At 47.6% G+C, this 20,469-nt stretch overlaps 1 protein-coding gene across 7 annotated transcripts in view; it reads right to left on the reverse strand.

Moving 5' to 3' along the window:
* Positions 1-5,889: 5,889 nt before the first annotated feature.
* LOC144799146 (uncharacterized) overlaps positions 5,890-20,469 on the reverse strand; it is a 224,904-nt gene continuing 210,324 nt past the window's right edge. For all 7 annotated transcript variants that reach the window (XM_078670362.1, XM_078670363.1, XM_078670361.1 and 4 more), the window contains one exon: positions 5,890-6,243. In XM_078670362.1, the coding sequence (XP_078526488.1) occupies positions 6,191-6,243 (53 nt within the window). In that variant the 3' untranslated portion in view covers positions 5,890-6,190. The remainder of the gene's footprint in view (positions 6,244-20,469) is intronic.

Below are 20,469 nucleotides of genomic sequence, written 5' to 3' on the forward strand. Positions count from 1 at the left end.
ACCTACAATCCACGTCTGGACTGAGAGGCTGCCTAGGCAGCCCCACAGCAGACATGTTGCTGGACCCCTGGGTGCAGAGCCCCCCAATCTCCTGGGCCTGCAACAATGCACATCCTGGGCGAGGTGCTAGGTCTCCTCCCCCAGGATGGGCAGGGGGAACCTTCAAAGGCCTGCCTCCTCTGTGAGCTTCTCCAGACCGTACCCAGCAACTGGCCCCAGCGGTTCTGACCCCCACTCTGGTGGGAAGACTGGCAGGTAACCCTACGTCAGGAAGAGGGCTGTGCCAACCCCACCCCTCAGGTGGAAGAGGAGAGGTGAAGCACGACCCCGGGCTCCGGCCATCTTGAGGATGGGGAGCCCTGCCCAATCACAGCTAGGCTCCTGCCCCTCTCCCACTGGAGTGGAGCAGACTTGGGGTGTACCCACTCCAGGACAGGGACTTATTGGTCCCTGCCCTTGCCCTACCTGTAACGCCCCTACATTCAGTATTTGGGGGCTCCCTGAACCTTCCTTCCTCAGATCCAGATAAGGAAAAGAAAAAATAAGATCAATAAGAAGACCCGCCGTGCAGCTGCTAACAACAGGACAACACCAACTTACTTGGCCCAACCCCTACCGGCCAGTCGATCCTGGAACCTGCTCCTGCTTAATCCCAGCGACTCCTGCGGACAGCAACCTTGGGACCCAAGGAGGACCTGCCTGCCTTGACCCTCTTAAAGACTGGGACTCCCATAAGCAGAGGCTCTGCTTCAACACCCATACCCCTGGTGCCAGCCAGGAAGCACAAGACCAACCCACTCTGCACCCTCCGAGCCCGGCCCGTGCCAGAGTGATCCAAGACCACGAGGACGTCCCCCCGGCGACTGGGACCCGAAGTCCAGTGCCCAAAGACCCCCCTCGACTAACCAGATAACACCTGCAGCCTCAGAACCAGGGACCCCTCCAACCGCGACCAGCTGAGGGTAAGATTTCCCGTCGCCCAAAGACACCCCTGCAGCCGGCGCCCTGCCGCACCCTGTGCCTCCCTTTGGGGTACCTACCTCTTCTCCAGGATCCCAACTTACCTCTCAAAGTGGTGGTCGCACCTGAAGAGTCACCGTCCCAGAGTCTGCAGCCTTTGTTCCCTTTTTACCTTTCCCGCTGAATAACACTGAGCGCCCAATGGCTCAAAAGCACCCTGCACCCAGCCGCCCGAGTGCCTCTGGCCGTGCACCCGGTGTCCTACCCTACTTCCCCATTTGCCCTGAGCCAGTGACTAGGAGCCAAGCTCCCACAGCCGCGTGGCCTGCTAGCCAGCAGCCACCAACCAAAGGCCCCCTGCCCCTCATTGGATAACATTGGGCCTAACTACCTCTGCACCCGGCTGCCCCTGTGCCACTGAGGGTGTGCCAACTGTACCTACCTGACCCTGGGGGACCCTTGAGTCTATGCCTAGAACCTTAACTTCACTGGTCGAGTCCTCACGTGGAAACCGATAACTCACTCTCCTGCCATAGGACAACATTGACTGGTTTGACTCGAAAAATCTTTTAATTCAAACTGTTTTATTTTTTAACACAGCGTTAAGCCTACAACCTCGTGCCGAGGCCGGCCGCGTAAACAACAACTCTCGTGTGTCAGTGCCAGCGTGACTGGGGAAAGGGTTTCGACACAGCGCCTTACCTACAACCCTCCAGGGAGGGCCGGCCGCGTGTCGAAAAATCTTTTAAGTGTGAAGTTTTGAAACTAAAATATTCCTATAAAATCAGCCGAATACCGAATTCCGAAGTACTCACCTGTGATCAGGAGAGAAGCCAGTACTGTACCATGTAGCCCAGTACTATACCGCAAAAGTAATCTGAACCGGGTTTACTGGTAACCTGTATTTTCTCCATAGGAATCCATTGTCTGCTTTTCTATGAAATCTCGTCTAAGTGTATACTTTTGAAACCTTGAAATATTCTTTAAAAATCATACATATTGCTGAAACTTAATTACTCACTGGTCTTAAGTAGACATCCCAGTGCTGGACCTAGGCGCCCAGTACTGGATTACAAAAGTAACGAGAACGTACTTTACGTGCAACCTGAATTTTCTCCCATTGGATAACATTGTTAGATTCTCACTGAAAAGTTTTTAAGTGTGACCTTTTAAAATACCTTCTTATTCCTTAAAAATCATTGCAATAACCAAAAGTTTTTACTAAACTGTTTTCAACTCAGACCCCAGGACTGAATCTAGGAACCAGGAATTACAAAAGTAATTTACAAAGTAATCAACTGCATTTTTTGTAGAAAAACCCACTGAACGCAATGTTAGATTGTGTCTAGAATTGTGTGGCCTACTGCAACCCCTTTACCTGTTATGTTCACAAAGTGATTTCCTTTCTGCAAAGTAATTACCCGAGATCACTCTTAATTGAAAAAAGTATATTTTGATAACTGTTGGTTCTAAAAATAAAAACTATCTTTTGATATAAAAACAATTGGCCTGGAGTTCAGTCCTTGTGTGTGAAACCTTTTGCTGACTGAGTGTGTACAACAAATGCTTTACACTGTCCTCTGGTACTGCATTACTGCTCGACAAGCTACCACTTTTGAGAGTAAAGTCAGCCATGACTTTAACCTCGGTTATACCTCTGGGGATTTGTGGTCTTCATACACACTGTACCTTACTTTGGTCCAATACATATAGAGCCACTTTCTCACAACAACCATCTTGAAACAACTTTTACCAGGTCCAATCGGAAGTAACTCATATACATCAGTTTTTAGTGTGCATTTTGGACTCCTATTCCTCTTGATTCTATTTTAATAGCGGAACTACAACTCCCAGCATGCAAAGCAAAGTCCTGGACGAGCTATGCTCGCAAGGACCTGAAAACGTATGCGTTTTGATGAATGATTGTGAGTATCAAGGACTGTCTAAAATAACGCAAAATACTAAGTGGCGGCAAGGACACATTTCATGCTAAAATGAGGCACCATTTGCCAGTTTTGCATTCTACATAATTCCAGGCAAATTCACATGATTTTGCCAAAAGTTTGCATAATTATGTAAAAACAAATTCTGGAAATTATGCACACCCCTAGATGCCACGTGATTGATGCAGGGGAGCCGGGTTGGTCTGAGGCGACAGTGGCGTTGCAAGGGCCATGAGAATTCATGCAAGCAAGGGAAATTGCATGGAAAGATGTTACTCCACTATTCCTTATTTGGCAAATTAAGGGGCGTGCAAATCAATTCGCTCTGCATTTCATAGGTTTAAATGTGGAACTATGGAAGGATGGAGGTGCAAAATGCATGTTCTGAAACTAACTGCATAATGCGGACGCTGCACATCCCAAAACAGCTTAAATAAATATACAAGGCATGGAGCAGGAAGGGTGCAATATTTGACAACCGGGGGTTCTCGAGGGAGGGGAGGGAGAGAGGGGAAAAGTGAGGGGAAGAGTGAAGGGGAAGAGTGAAGGGGAAGAGTGAAGGGGAAGAGTGAAGGGGAAGAGTGAAGGGGAAGAGTGAAGGGGAAGAGTGAAGGGGCGGGTAAGGAGCCAGTGAAGGGAGACAGACTGGAGCGATAAGAAACTGCTAATTAAAACAAGGAATGAGGCTGTCACAATGCGCGCCGCTGCTCGCTCCCAACACCAATAAGCTATGGGAGTGAACATTTAGAGAAAAGGTGAGACATGCACCAGCCTTTGGCCAATTGCATGCTTTCAATTTTGAAAGCCAAACGCAAAGGCCAATAGAATGTGTGGAAGATGAAAAACCACACGGACAAAGTCTGGAGTGATTCCAAGAAACCTCCCCATAAAGCAGTGCATGTGCGCTGCGCTAGGCTCGACCTAAAAAGGGTTTGTGAGAGATATTTCTACTGACTGACACTAAAATTTTCTCAAATGTACTTATTCTGGCCCCTTTTTTCTCTTCAGGATGAGGAGCTTGGCCAGTGTAGCCTAGTTAAATAGGCTACATAATCTGTCTCTTGAAGTGTATTTGCAAGCCTTCCTGAAGAAAGACGTAAATCTACACTTAAAAAAAGTATATATATACACAACTGCTTCGGGGTCCCCACGCATGGGCGGGACTATTCAGCGCTTATGACTTAACATGGAAATCCCATTCGACAGAATCATAGTTTTCAGAGGGCACCTCGGAGGTGCCCTCTGGGTACATGGTTCAATAAGTCCCACACTGGCATCAGTGTGGGTTTATTGTTAGGAATAGTTTGGTAACAAACATTCCTGGTTTCCAAGAAGCCATCATGGTGCAGTGGAATTAGAGTTGTTGATTTTCCAGCCCATGTATTCTCTATGGCTTCCCTGTCACTTACAATATCCAAAAATGCACTTAAATATTGCAGGGGCATAGCTGCTTACGCAGATATGCCCACACCTGTGGTATAGTGCACCCTGCCTTAGAGCTGGAAGGCCTGCCAGATGGCTGACTTAGCTATACCTTGGGCGTTGCAAGTTGGCATAGCTCACAGGCAGTCTGCCATGTCAAATTTGTCATTTTGCCTGTACCAGGCCATGCCTGCAGGGTCTAGTTGCGGTATACCTATGGGGCCCTCTTCAGTCCCAATGCACTAGGTACCCATGTACCATTTACAAGGGGCTTGAGGGGCCAACCGAGGAATAGTTTTGAGGAAGCAGCACTGACACAGGGGGCCTGATTAGCAGGTACTCTATATACCACAATCAAAACCACATCAAATACAAGGCAAAAAGAGGGGGCTAACCATGTCAAAGGAGGCACTTTCTCACAGGAAGAAGCACCAATTCGCTCATAACCACGTAATTTTAGTGGAGCAGTTTATGCAGGTTCAAAGCTTCATTTGAGTAAATTTAGGTACAATATTATGATTTTTAAATTATGACAGCAGTCAATTAACATACTACTGGTTTCCTGCATCACAGGATAAAAATTGAGACATCAGAATGGGCTCCACGTAAAAAAATACCAGTACTTCCATAGCTTCTCATATCAGCCTAAAAGTCTTGCTACAGTAAGTGATGCAGGAAGTATGAAAATATATATGGAGGCCTCTACACACATTTCCCACAAAACATTAAACAAGGCAGGTGATTGTGTATTCTTGTTTTGGTCTAACTCCGACCATTCAGAACAAAGAAAAAAAAAGTGAATCATAAACCGGGCATTTCATATTCTAATGTGTCACCCATCCCACTAAATACTTACGTTGTGCTCTGTGAATCTACCAGCTAAAACTAAAAACACTTCTTCCATGGTAGAAAGAGCAAGCTAAGTGGTTTTAAATTCAGAACAGTTGCTATGTACAGGCTACTGAAAGGTAAATCGTGTGTTAACCCGTTGGCCGCTGCCGCGATTTCGCAGCAGTTTTAAACAACGGGCGGGGAAGCGTCAGCCGTTGAACGTGCGCAGCACCAGCCAGGTAATGCTCCGAACGTTCAACGGCAGCACTTACCGGGTTAATTATTCCCTTAGTTTTCAATGCAAAGCAGTTTGTGGAGGGCGTCCTAAACAGGAAGTTAAGATATTCAGGGTAGTTGAGGTTGAGAGTAGAGTGACGCTTGCCTTCTGGAAAAGCAAACAGATTTCCTGGATTAAACAAAAACTGTATAACGTGTATTTTCAGGGGACACAAACTCAAAGTCCCTCTGCCAGAAGATAAGCCCCTGCATACTGTTATTACGCCTACACAGACTTTAAGCCATTTCTCTCTTCACACCCTCCGTCATGATTCAAATTTGAAAATACAGTCTCGGGTGTAAACCCTTTCAAGAAAAGGAAATTGTGAGGACTGGTCTGTGCATTGCTTTTACACCTTCTCCAGAATGGGGCACTGAATGGAAATTACAAATTTAAAATAGAAAAGGCTCACGTACAAGGGCTACTGGTCAAAATTAGTAAAACACAAGGCAGGGGTAAAAATTGTAAAACAACAACTTTATTTTGTGGCTGTGTTCTTACTATGATCGAATCAACTTCTAACTTAGGAAGTCTGACAATCTACAGGACAACAAAGAAAATTTAGAAACATTCTTTTTACACAAGGAGAGCATCAATTAAAACGTTCCTATAGGAATGTGCATTATGACAAAAAAACTGACAAGAGAGATACACATGGGATCCCATCTGTTGTACACACAAATAAAATATTTTAGTCCCCTCTTCTGTGCTGATGGCGTGTTGAGAACAACCTCCAAGACCATAGTCATCAATATGTTCAGTTCATCAAAGGCTTTGGCTTTGCCGATCGTTGATGTGGGAGAGGAAGAACTGTGGTGAAAAGGAAAATATGTTTCTTATCACAAAGTCACCGTTTGATACAAACATAAAAATGGCAACATACATTGAACAATAACCATATACTTGCTATTGGTCTTGGCAGATGCATGCAATACTCTGATTGCTTTTTGTATTTAATTTTTTTTAAACTGCGCACAATAAGAAGTTTACATTTAAATTAAATATGCAAGAACGAGCTATAATTTAAACTGAACAAGTGATTTTTCAGCTATGCATTAGAATCCTGCATACGTTCTTGATCTTCTGGAAAAATCCAAGAGCCACCACTTTAAGACCTACAGGAAACCATCCTCATTTGCTTCCTGGAAAGGAGCTAGTTACATACAACAGCTTTTCATCGAGATTCAACCCGGAGCAATAACTTTTTTATTCTTACATTTGCTTCCTTTTTCCTTCTATTTCACTCTCTGCTTATATTTTGTCCTTTTCCCCTCCCTTTCTTTCATATCCTTTGTCTCATTTGCTCACCTAGTGTGTCCATATATCCTTTTTTAATCACTATCACTGTACAATGAGAAAGGAAAATGCTACTTACCAGTATGCATCTGTTCTTGGCATGTAGGGCTGCAGAGCCACACAATATTGCATAGATCACCATCTGGTGGTGTGCCCAGATGATTACACTTGGTTGTTGTCTTGGAAGAGTCTTTGTCTATTGGATGACTCCTCCTGTAGATCATAGTGCCCATGGGCATCGACACCATCTTCAGATTGTTTTCGCCATTGGGGAAATGATGGAGTTGAACGAGTACAGAAAAGGATGTCCATGTCTTGTGTATCTAATTAAGATCTTACTGGAACAGATATAGGTAGCCGGGTGGGCATGTGTGGCTCTGCAGTCCTACATGCCAAGAACAGATGCATACTGGTAAGTAGCATTTTCCGTTAGAGGCATATGGGCTGCAGACCACATACTATTGCATTGATTGCATAGCAGTTCTCTCCCTTAGCAGCGACCACCCGTATCTGTTGCAGTAGTTTGAAATAATGTTTTGAGTACAGCCTGGCCCACACTAGCTTGTTGTTTTGCCTGCACATCTACACAGTAGTGTTTTGTAAACGTGTGCGGTGTAGACCATGTAGCTGCTTTACAGATATCATCTAGGGGTATATTTTCTAGGAATGCCATAGATGCCCCTAATTTACAGGTGGAATGGATAGAGTGCGTTTTGCTTTTTGGTAACAGATTTGAATGCACTTAACAATCCACCTTGCAATGTCAGATTTTGACATGGGATTACCTTTGTGTGGAGGAGAAAAGGAAAAACAATTATTTTGTTTTACGAAACGGTTTTGTCCTATCAATGTAGTAGAGGAGTGCTCTTTTTACATCTAATGTATGTAGAGCTCTTTCCGCAACTGTTCGTGGTTGAGAAAAGAATAATGGCAACTCAATAGATTGGTTGAGGTGGAACGGTGAAGTGACTTTTGAAAGTAATTTCGGGTTTGTTTTAAGAACCACTTTGTTGTGATGGAGTTGTATAAATGGTTCTTAAATTGTTAATGCCTGGATTTCACTTACTCTTCTGAGTGAGGTAATAGCAACTAAAAAAGCAACTTTCTATGTAAGGAACTGTAACTCACACTTATGTAATGGTTCAAATGGAGGACCCATAAGTCTAGTGAGAACAATATTTACATTCCATACCGGAGAGGGTGGTATTCTGGGAGGAATTATTCTTTTGAGTCCTTCCATAAACGCTTTGATGGCAGGTACTCTAAATAATGACAAATGTCTGTTTTGAAGGTAGGCTGCTATAGCAGCAAGATGTAACCTGATTGAGGAGTATGCTAAATTACATCTTTGTAGATGGAGCAGGTAGCACATGATGTTTTGTATGGAAACATCTAATGGGTTAATGTTATTTGTGCAACACACAACAAACCTTTTCCACTTGGTTGCATAGCATGCTCTAGTGGTGGGGTGTCTCGCTTCTTTTATGACATTCATGCGATCAGGCGGAAGATTGAGGTTTCCAAAGTCTAAGAGATCAGGAGCCAAATCGCTACATTGAGCTGCATTGGGTCTGGATGCAGGCTCTCTCCATGGTTCTGTGTCAGTAGATGTGGAGAGATTTAATTTTTGATGTGGTACTACTGAGAGTTCTAGTAGTGTGGTTCTGATGTTGAAAAGGGTGTTGAAACATCCTTTTCAACAATATCAGAACCAGGCCTGCAATTGGCCAATGACTGGTTTCCCACAGCGCCCTCCCTTTCAGAACCCACAATTCGAGGACCCCCGCTTCCAAAACCCCCATTCTCAACCAGCCCAATACCAGAATTTCCAGGGACCTTTTTTAGGGAGAGGCCGGAACAAGGGCAGGGGGAAGCAGAGAGGACAACAGAGGGTGACCTGGGACGAACAGGACCAAGAGATCAATCAACGATATTGAGGCCTTGTACACCAACATTCGGCAAAGAGAAACCCTCAGGGTCCTGGAGGACACTTTGTTCTCGGAGGACTAGCCCTATCAAACACCTAGGGCCTTCGTCCTTCATCTGGCAGAAATAGCCTTGACTAGGAATTATTTTGAATATGGGGGGACCCTATACCTGGAGAAGCGTGGCTCAGTGGTTAGAGGCGGCAGACCCGGAAGCTGAGATCAGCCGTGGACCAGGGTTCGCTTCCCCGCCTCGGCGGGTCTCGGGCACAAAAATTCCACGGACTCGACAATTCTCGCTCCGGTGCCTACTCGACTCACGGGGTCACACTCTGCGACTCTGGGCAATAGCTTGCTTAATCTCCACTACGGCCCCTCGCGGCGGGATGCCTGGCTTTCACCTTGTGAATACCCTGCCGGGGTATCTCACAGGGGAATACCAGGACGGGTTCCCTAAGCAAGCGCCTTGAGACCCCTGGGTGATTAGTGCACTATATAAATCGAAACACACATTTACCTGCAGACCCATGGCACCTCTATGGGTAGTGTTTTTGCCCCGAGCTTGGCAGGACTTTTTGTGGGGTCTTTTGAAAAATCTGTGATATATGACATCTCTTGCCATGGGCGTCCAACATAAGACTGGCGTCGTTATATTGACGATGTCTTGGTGATCTGGAAGGGTGATGAAACATCTGTTCACCTCTTCTTGGAATGGTTTAATATGAGGAATCCTTGCTTCACTTCACTTCTACTGTCACCAAAACAGGGTTACCATTCCTAGATCTTATGATCGAGCCTAGAGAGGGGGTACTCCAGACAAGAGTCTTTAACAAACCTAAGGATAAGAATTCACTGCTAGCCTTCGATAGCTTCCACCCGAAATCCCTTGGGGAAAACTTACCGGTTGGACAATTTTTCCGAATACGAAGTAATTGTTCTGATAAATCAGACTTTAAGAAGGAGGCGAGTCTATTATCCAAAAAATTGTCAAGGAGGGGTTACCCAGCACGGGTGATCAAAAGGGCAAGAAAAAGAGCGACCAATATTAACCAGGACCTTCTTTTGTCCTGATGGAGCGAGATTTAGAAATATATTTATTTCAACTCGCAAAGTTAGAAATATATTTATTTCAACTCGCAAAGTTAAACTTCCATAATAATTAATAATATTAACATGTGTGAAGTGAAAATTACTAATTATTATGGAAGTTTAACTTTGCGAGTTGAAATAAATATATTTCTAAATCTCGCTCCATCAGTCCAAAACGATTAGACCTGCTACTAACAAACCAGTTTTTGTCTCCACATTTAGCACGGCTTCTCAGCAGATCAAACGGACTGTCCTCAAGAATTGGAGGATTTTTAATTCAAAAGGGTTGAGTGTAGAAAAAGGAATAGTTTCTTACCTGTCGGTGAAGTTTTGCAGCTTGAAGATCTTTTTGATTCACTGTGCTGTGCATTATTCCGCGGTCTAGTGGTTGGGTCCGGAATCGTAGTCCTTTCTTTCTTTTTGTAGCCCAGGTGGGCGTTGACGTCCCACCTTTTGGAGTACTTCCTGTGACGTCGGCATGCTTCCTGTGGAAGCTCCCACCTTTGGGCGCCATCTTCGGATTCTTTTTTCTTGTTTTTGTGTTCGGTTTGTGAATCCTTTAGCAATGTTTTCTAGTTCTTCCTCAAAGTAAATCATTTTTTAGCTTTGTCCTTTAAGGGGTCTGTTTGTATATTGTCCTTGTATTTCCACCTTCTCTGGCCTCATCTTTCCGGCGGAGGTGGGTGGGTTCGCTAGTGAATCCAGAAAGATCTTCAAGCTGCAAAACTACACCGACAGATAAGAAACTATTTGTTTTGCAGCGTGAATCTTTCTGGATTCACTATGCTGTGCATAGACTTTGTAGCGGTTTGTTATATTTGTGGCGGCTGGGTGGAAGATGAGCGTTGGTTGTTGAATATATGTTAAAGCACCTTCTGTCCCACCTGTGCTTCCTTGTTCATTTGTATATCCACCCAGTAGTGCTTAGTGAACGTGTTCACTGAAGCCCATGTAGCTGCCAGGCATAGGTCATGAATGGGTGTGCTAGCCAGGGAAGCTATTGCTGCTCCCTTCTTCCTGGTAGTGGGCTCATGCCCCCTGTGCTAGTTCTAGGCCTGCCTGTTTGTGGCAGAACTGTATAGTTTGTGCGATCCATCGTGCAATGGTTCCCTTCGTTATTGGTCTACCCAAGGAACTGCTTGCGAACGACACAAAGAACTGCTTTGTTTTCCTGTGCTCTTTAGTTCTTTCCATGTAATGCATTACTGCTCTTCTAGCGCCCAGAGTGTGCAGTGCCCTCTGCGCTTGTGGATGGTTTCTGAAAGAAGCTTGGTATTTGTATTGTCTGGTTCATGTGAAACCTAGACACCACATTAGGCATAAAGTGTGGGTCTGTTCTAATTACCACCCGGTCATTGTGTATTTGGATGTAGGATTCTTGTAGCGTCAGAGCTTGCAGCTAGCTTACCCTGCGCAGCGAGGTGATTGCCACCAGAAAGGCTGTCTTCATTGTGAGCATTTGTAGTGAGGCCTCATAAATGGGTTCAAAGGGTGCTTTCATTAGCTCTGTTAGGACTAAATTATGGTTCGGTGGCGGCATCCTCTTAGGTGTTGCGATCCTTTTTGCCCCTTCCAGGAATCTCTTAACTACTTCTACTTGTGATGTAAAGAAGCTCTTTCCTGTCTCCCCTCGTGTGTAGGCTACTAGCGCTGCTAGGTGTACTCTTAGCGAGGATGAACTTAGTTTTGCCTTCAGCTGGTGTGTTAGATATTTTAGCACCGTTGATTCCCTTGTCATCTTCTTGTGTAGCTTTTCTTTGCTGCACCATTGTGTGAACTTTTCCATTTTGTCACATAGCACCTTCGTGTGGTAGGTCTCCTTGCCTCCCGTAGCACCCATAGCGTGTTCTCCGGTAGTCTTAGGTGTGCAAACTACATGTCTTCAGGAGCCATGCAGCTAGGCTGAGGCTCTCTGGTCTGGGTGTAGTACCTCTCCGTTTTGCATAGAGAGGAAGTCTTTTCTTTTCCTGAACTTGTGGGGTGGCCCTTGTGCCATTTCCATTATCTGTGAGTACCAGGTCTGCCTGGCCCACTGTGGTGCCACCAGGATCAGTGTCATGTTGCTGGTTCTGCACTTGCTGAGTACCCTGTGTATCAGTGGTATCGGGGGGGAAAAGCGTAGGCAAATGTTTTTGACCAGCTTATCCATAGGGCATTCCCCTAGGATTGTTCCTCCGATTGCCTGGATGCGAAGTGTCGGCATTTTGCATTCTGGTGTGTTGTAAATAGGTCTATTGTTGGTGTCTCCCACCTCCTGAATAGCCTGTGTGTTTCTTATGCATTGAGTTCCCACTCGTGGGAAGCTGATGTCTGTCTGCTGAGCCAGTCTGCTTCCACATTGTCCTTTCCTGGTAGGTGTATGGCTAGTAGGTCTATTTTGAGTGGGATGGCCCACCTCCATATTTCCTGCGCTAGGTTGGATAGTGCGACGGATTGTGTTCCTCCCTGTTTGTTGATGTAGAACATCGTTGTTGTGTTGTCTGTTTGTATCAACACTCTCTGGTTGTACAGTTGTTTCTGGAAGGCCTTCAGGGCGAGGAGCACGGTCTTTAGTTCCAGGTGGTTGATGTGTCTGATCGTATCTGCTGGAGTCCACAGACCCCTCACCTTGAGCTTGTTCATGTGTGCTCCCCATCCCTTCTGGGATGCGTCTGTGGTGATGGTCACTGTAGGGGTTGGTGGTGTTAAAGGCTTTCCTATTGTTAAGTTATCCTTGTTCCACCACGTTATCTCCTCCCTCACAACGTGTGTTACAACCACTAGATCTTCCCAACTTCCTGTAGCTTGTGACCATTGTTGTTGCAGCCATTCCTGGAATGGTCTCATGTGGAGCCGTACATTGGGGACCAGGTGTATGCAGGACACCATCATCCCAATGGTCTTGCTCGCTGTCCTCACTGTCAGAGCTCGCCCCCGCTGGTAGAGTTGTGTCTCCTTCAGCAGGTCAAGTGTTCTCTTGTCGCTGGGGAACACCTTGCTCTGTATGGTGTTGATCTGTGCCCCTAGGAAGATCTTCACTTGCTCTGGTTCCATTGAGGATTTCCCCCAGTGTATGGAGAATACCAGGTGGCAGTGTTTCTGTTACCCGCTGTGCGTGTTCATTGCATGTCCTGTGGGAACTTGCTTTTATTAGCCAGTCGTCGAGGTAAGGGTATACATGAATCCCTTTTCTCCGCATGTGCGCTGCCACGGCAGTGAAACATTTGGTGAAGACCCTTGGTGCGGATTTTAGTCCGTAGGCTAGGGTTGTGAACTGGTAGTGTTCTTTGTTGATGGTAAATCTTAGTAGATGTTTGTGTTGCCTGTTCATGGAAATGTGTAGGTAGGTATCTTTGAGGTCTATGGTGGACATGAAGTCTCCGTCCCTTATCTGAGGAATGACCTCTTGTAGGGATGTCAATTTGAATTTTTGTGTCTTTATGTATAGGTTTAGGAACCTTAGATCCAGGATGGGTCTTAGCGTTTCGTCCACTTTTGGTACTAGGAAATAGTTTGAGTACACTCCCTTGTTCCTTTCTCTGAATGGAACCAGTTTGATGCCTCCTTTTGGAGGAGTTCTTGTGCTTTGTCTAGGAGTAGCGCTAACTTTTGCTGAGTGCGCCTTCCTCTTTGGTTTTCTGTTTGGTGGTTTCTTTCCCAGTTCTATGCAGTAACCAAACTGTATGATGTTTATTATCCATTTGTCTGTAGTTATTTTCTTCCATTCCTGGAAGTAGTGTTTTAGTCTGCCTCCTACTGGTGTTACATGTTCGTTGATCTTTAGTCCATGTAACCCTTTTCTGTTGACTTTGTTGTGCCCATCCCATAGAGGTGTTGTCTGGGTGGGCACGCTTGGTGTTGCGGAGTCACTTTAAGGTGGGTTGCTGGCCCCCTCTTCTTTTTTGCCCTCGTCCATTCGCCCTCCCGCGAAAGGGCTGGCCCCGGGGCTGGTATTGCCAGGTTTGTTTTTGCTGGCCCTGCTGAGCTGGATTCTCGCCCTGGTAGGTCTACTGGAATGTTTGGTGTGACGTTCCTGGCTGGTTTCCCCCTCTCCCGTTATGCCTTCGTGTCGGGGTACCTCCTCTCATTCCCCTGAATTGCAATGCCCCCATGGACCTTGCAGTTTAGTTTTCTTTCTTGAGCTGGGTGAGTTTTTCATCCACCGGTGCCCCGAACAGCGTTTCTCCATTGAAAGGGGTTCTCAGAATGTTGTTCTGGCTTGAATCCTGAGATTCTCAGTCAGGCATGCCTTCTTTCTGTGGCTCCGATCATTATAAGCCTGCTGGATGTGTCCGTTTCATCCAATGTGGATTTCAGGTACAAATTTGCAGAGGGAGAGGAGTTGGCCTAACGGCTAAGGCGCTCGACCTCGGACCTGGGTATCTGGGTTCGAACCTCGGTAACGATGCCAAAAACCTCCTGTGATTCTGGGAAAATCACTTAATCTCCCCGTGCCTAAAATGAAAGTGTGTCCTCATGTAACGTAACTGGTGCTATGTAAAGCGCTCTGATACCTGATTCGGTTCGGGTCTAGTTCGCGCTATATAAAACTCTGAAGAAAAAAAAAATTGCTATATTTTTGCCTTCCGCCACCAGGTGCGACGCTCTTTGTTGGTATTGCTTAGGGAGGTGCTTCAGGAGCTATCCAACCTCGTCCCAATGCTGGTACCGGTGTCTGTTTAGTAGGGCATTGGAGTTTGCAATGCGCCAGTGTACCGCTGCATTCCTCTATTTTTCTCCCAGTTAGGTCCATCCTCCTACTTTCCTTGTCTGGAGATGGGCCTCATGTTGTTGGAACATTTGCCCTTTTCCTGGCAGTTGCCTCAATAATGGAGTCTGCCGTGACGGATCCCTGGATGTAGGGAGGGTCCTTAGAGGAGTGCTTGCATTTCTTATCCGTCCCAGGCGTGACAAGTTCAAGTTCAGGCATTTATAAAGCGCACTACTCACCCAGAGGGTCTCAAGGCGCTAGAGGGAGGGGTTCATTGTTTATCGAATAGCCAAGTTTTCAATTCTTTTCTGAAGGAGATGTGATTCTGAGTAAGGCGGAGGTGGGTGGGGAGTGAGTTCCAGGTCTTGGCAGCCAGGAAGGAGAAGGATCTGCCGCCCATGGTGGTTTTTCGGATGCGCGGGACTGCGGCGAGGGCTTGAATGGATGATCTTAGTTGGCGGGTGGGATAGTAGAAGGACAGTCGGGAGTTGAGGCATTCTGGTCCTAGATTATAAAGGGCCTTGTGTGCGTGGGTAAGAAGGCGGAAAGTAATTCTTTTGTTGACGGGAAGCCAGTGGAGGTTTTTTTAAGTGACCGGTGATGTGCTCTTGGCGCGGGATGTCTAATATGAGTCTCGCTGATGCGTTTTGGATGCGCTGGAGCTTTTTCTGCAATTTTGTTGTAATTCCGGCGTAGAGAGTGTTGCCATAGTCCAGTCGACTCGTGACCAGTGCATGGGTGACAGTCTTTCTTGTTTCGAGGGGGATCCAGCTGAAGATCTTTTTGAGAATGCAAAGGACGTTGAAGCAGGAGGACGATACGGCGTTGACTTGTCTGGACATTGAGAGAGAGGAGTCTAGAATGAAGCCAAGGTTACGTGCATGGTCAGTGGGTGTGGGCGCTGATCCCAAAGCGGAAGGCCACCATGAGTCGTCCCACGCTGAGGGGGAGGATCCAAGGATGAGCACCTCAGTTTTGTCTGAGTTGAGTTTTAGGCGGCTCTGTTTCATCCATTCGGCTACTTCTTTCATACCTTCGTGAAGGTTGTCCTTGGCGGTGTTGGGGTCTTTGGTGAGGGAAAGTATCAGCTGGGTGTCGTCGGCGTAGGAGATGATGTTGAGGTTGTGTCGACATGCGATGGGGGCGAGGGGACTCATGTAGACGTTGAAGAGGGTGGGACTGAGTGAGGAGCCTTGAGGTACGCCGCAGATGACTTCGGTGGGCTCTGAGTAGAAAGGGGGAAGTCGGACTCTGTGTTCTCCCGGCTAGGAACGAGATGATCCAGTCCAAGGCTTTTCCTTGTATGCCGATGTTGTTGAGGCGTTGTATGAGGGTGCTGTGACAGACAGTGTCGAAGGCGGCGGAGAGGTCGAGAAGAATGAGGGCTACTGTTTCACCGTTGTCCAGGAGTGCTCGGATGTCGTCGGTCGCCGCAATGAGGGCGGTCTCGGTGCTGTGTTTGGCTCGAAAGCCGTTCTGTGAGGGATCCAGGGAGTTGTTGGATTCAAGGAAGGCTGCGAGTTGGCTGTTGACGGCTTTCTCGATGACTTTGGCCGGAAAAGGGAGGAGGGAGATGGGTCGGTAGTTTTTCAGTTCTGAGGGGTCTGCTGTTGGTTTTTTCAGAAGGGCGCTGAGTTCGGCGTGTTTCCATATTTCTGGAAAGGTGGCTGAGTTGAAGGAGCAGTTGATGACATCGCGGAGTTGGGGAGCGATGGAGTCAGCTTTGTTGAAGATGTAGTGGGGGCAGGGGTCAGAAGGTGAGCCAGAGTGGATTGAGTTCATGAGGCGAATGGTATCTTCAATGGTGATTGGGTTCCAGGAATTGAGGTAGTTAGTTGGAGGGGTGGGATCAGAAGGGGGTGGGGTGAGTTGGTCATTGGGAGTGTTCTTGAAGCTGTTGTGGATGTCGGCAATTTTGTTGTAGAAGGAGGATAGCGCATTGCAGAGGTCTTGGGAGTTAGTGATGTCGTTGGATGCTGCGGGAGGGTTGGTGAATTCTTTGACGATATTGAAGAGTTCCTTGCTGTTATGAGAGTTGTTGTCGAGACGGTCCTTAAATGCTGATTTCTTGGCGGAACGAATCAGTTGGTGGTGTTTGCGGGTGGCTGTCTTGAGGGAGGTCATGTTGTCTGAGGTTGGTTCTTTTCTCCAATTCTTCTCCAGGGTGCGGCAAGTCTTCTTGGATTTTTTAAGGTCATCATTGAACCAGGGAGCCTTTTTGCTGAATGATTTCAACTGGTGTTTTTTCAGGGGTGCTAGTTCGTCCGCACTGTGTGTAATCCATTGCCTGAGGTTTGTGGCCGCTTGGTCTGGGTCCGTTGTTAGGGTGGGAGTGTTTTGGCTGAGGGATGCGAGGAGTTGGTCGGTGGTGATTTTGTTCCAATTTCTTCGGGGAATGGGTTGTGGGTCAGGGTTGTTTTGTAGCTGAAGTGAACACAGCTGTGATCCGTCCAGTGGAGAGCTGTAGTGTGATCGAAGGAGATGTGCTTGCTGGAGGTGAAGATAGGGTCGAGCGTGTGTCCGGCTGTGTGAGTGGGGGTGTCGACAAGTTGTTTGAGTCCGAGATTGGACATGTTGTCCAGGAGGGTGGTGGTGTTGTTGTCGAGAATGTTGTCAAGGTGGTAGTTGAGGTCTCCTAGAAGAATGTAGTTCTCGGAGGCGAGAGCGTGCGGGCTGACGAAGTCTGTGATGTCGTCGCTGAATTGAGATCGGGTGCCTGGGGGCCTGTAGATGAGGGTTCCTCTGAGGGTGGTCCTGGGGTCGGTGTGGATCTGAAAGTGGAGGTGTTCGGCGGTTGCAAGATTGTCGTCAGAGCTGGTTGTAATTTTGATGGTGTTTCTATGGACGATGGCGATGCCTCCAGTTTTTTTAATGGTGCGGTTTTTTTGAAAGATCTACTAAGTGTCCGGTATGGCTATGGCGATGTCGGGGGCAGAAGATGCGTTCATCCAAGTTTCAGTGAGGAAGGCGATGTCAGGTGACACAGTGTCGATTAGGTCCCAGAGTTCGGTTGTGTGTCTGTGGACCGAGCGGGTGTTCAGTAGGATGCATTTCAAGTCGTTGGGTTCGGAGCTGAGTGTGGAGGAAGTGTGTTTGGTGAGGGTCCTGAAGCAGTTGAACTTACAGGAGAGGCAGGAGAATGGGCCGTGGGTACGTCCTGGGGTAGCTACGCAGCATAGTGGGGTGCGTCCTGCGTTGAGGGCGAGGAGAGTAGCGGCATCATAAGTTACTCTGGGGGGGTTGGGAGCGGCATAGGGCAGGGGGACGGGCGCTGGGCGCGGTCCAGGCGCGGACGGGTGTAGACGGGCTTACCTTTGGCGCACCTTCGGCGCGCAAGGGGCGCGTCCGCTGCGCGTGACCGCTGTGCTCGGATGCATCTGTCATAAGAGGATGGTGGGTAGGGGAGGGGCGAGGGAGGGTCAGCTGGGAGGCTGGGGCGGGGCCGCTAGCCGGGCTGGGAGTCAAACAAACAACAAACAAAATGTTGGCGAGCCTTAAGGCAAATCAGGGCGCTATTGGGGTACAGGTAGGGCGATGCAGCGCACATTGCGAGATGAGTCAATATAAAGTGCACAATTACGCAGGCAGGCAAAGTACAGCAGCACTGGACTGTGATAGGCACACGAGGCGCTGTCTGGCGGCATAGCGCTCCTAAATACAAATTACAAATTAGTCCTTAAAAGCGCGAGATGCTAGCAGTTCCCAGATGTTACTTTTAAAGAAATTATGCTTTGATGGTTTGATCAGCGCTACGATACCAGCTCGAGGTCAGGAGCAGCGTGGGGGAGTGACCGCCTTCGTGAGGCTCAGGACAGTCACAGGTCACTGGGTCTTTGAATGCCTCCCTACCTTGGTCCAGGAAACACTGAAGCATGGGGAGGAATGGACTCCTTGTTTGAGTGGGGAGCAGGGTCTCTAAGAGGAAGCCTTTGTTTTTTCTTCCTCCAGTTTAACTCTATAAGCCATTGCCGCGTTCCTGATGACCATGTTGCAGACCCCAATGTCATCTGGTGGCGAAGGCCTCAAAGGATAAGTCTCCACTGGCTCTTCCGGGCTTTCGGTGTCGAGGTCCTGCCACTCCAGGTCCTGTGCCATCGAAGATGCAGAGTCGAAACTCGTTCGCTGGTCATCGTCGCCTTCTTCCTCGTAGTATAGGCCCTCTTCCTCTAGGGCTCATGAGTTTTCAGCGGTTCTTCGGCGCCAAACTCCTCTTACTCTTCTATTTCGACGATCGTCTGCGGTTTCCACGGAATCATGTACCTTTTCATTTTCTCGTCAAACTCTTTCTTCCTTTGCAGGATGTTCTGCATTTCGGCCTTGAGCCTTCTCTTCTTTCTCTCCATCTCGGCGGCCTGTTCGGCGTAGAGTGTTCGGCTGATCTCGTCGACGTAGTTGTAGACGTCGAAGCAGCCTTTGGGTCCTTCTCCTTCGAAGTCGAGCGGTCCTTTTCGGGGACGTGCTTTGACGACCTTAGTTTTTTGCTGGTCTTCGCCACCTGGGAGTCCTTTTCGAAGGATCCGCTGGGCTGTTTGTCCTTGGATGCAGCTGCGGCCGTCGAGATTTTCATCTCCAGTGCTCCCTTCGAGGCCTTCGACTATTTTTCTCGAGTCTGACTCAGGCTTTCGAGAGTGTCGGGGGTTTAGGGGGTCGACGTCTCTCCTACCTCTTTAGATGTTTCCTTATCGGTCTCTACGACCGTGTAGTCATCTGGTCCCTCAGCGATGTTGTCCTCTTAGTCGCTGGGGAGGCCCAGGTCCCGAAGCGACAGAGGTTGTCCTTTGCCTTGCATGGCGTAATTGGCTCTTTTTTTTTATATTTAAAGACCTTTATTGTTCAAGACATCTTTTCACACAGCACACAGCCTACAACCCTCAGGGGCCGGCAGCAGTGGATAACGATCAGAGGAAACACTGGCAAGTAGACACAGCCATTTAGCCAGCAACCCTGGGGTGCGGCAGCGTACTTTAGGAAGAACAGATCGACATTTCTTAATACACTGCACGTTAAACAGGTAGGTCTGTAGATGTTATACTTTTCTGCTAAGTTAGGTACATCAACACATCTTCGGTATCTACACCTTGGCGTAATTGGCTCTTCTCTGTCTCTCTCTAACTCCGAGCGTCTTCGGGGTGAAGGCGGAGCAGGCGTTGCAATCCTTGCTCTCGTGGTCGACCGGTAGGCAGAGGTTGCAGACCGGGTGCTGGTCCTTCTGCGCATATTTGTGGTGGCAGTTACCACAGAATCTAAAAGGTGTTTTGTCCATTCCTACGCTCAGGGGGCCCCCTGTGTGCGCATTCTCCGTTGGACGTCAAAGCTCTCGAAGTTCTCCTCCTTCTTTGTCGTCCCGACTTGGTGATCTTGTTCCTCAGTATCTTCTGCAATCTTTTCCGTGTAAAATTGGTCTTTTACCCCTTTCCTCCAAAAACTCTGGAGCCTCTCTGTGACGATCCAGACCCAGTGGCGGAAAAAAGAATCTGAAGATGGCGCCCAAAGGTGGGAGCTTCCCAGGAAGCGTGCGGACGTCACAGGAAGTACACCAAAAAGTGGGACGTCGACACCCACCTGGGCTACAAAAAAAGTAAGAAAGGACTATGATTCCGGACCCAACCACTAGACACAGCATAGTGAATCCAGAAAGATTCACGCTACAAAACTAATATTCCCATTCAAACGTAGTCAAAACTTGAAAGATCTATTAGTTCACACCAGACCTAGGGGCACACGAGACTGTGGAGCTAACATACCAACTGGTCTGCCCCCGGTCACTGGGCATAAACGGTGTGGTTCATGTAGTGTGTGCCATTTGACCAGTAACATGAAGTGTATTGATGTTGGTTTGGCATACCCCTGGGAACGGAGAACTCACACCAATTGTAAATCGGAAGGGGTAATTTGTTTGACTACGTGCCCATGCGGAAAGCAATATGTCGGTATGACAAGCCGGAAAGTGAAAACCCAGATAATGGAGAATCGAAGCACTATTAGATGTGGCAGATCGAATACGAAATTGACTGCACATTTCCTGGAATTACGGCA

The sequence above is a fragment of the Lissotriton helveticus genome, chromosome 12 (assembly GCF_964261635.1).
Source record: "Lissotriton helveticus chromosome 12, aLisHel1.1, whole genome shotgun sequence".
Lineage (NCBI taxonomy): Eukaryota > Metazoa > Chordata > Amphibia > Caudata > Salamandridae > Lissotriton > Lissotriton helveticus.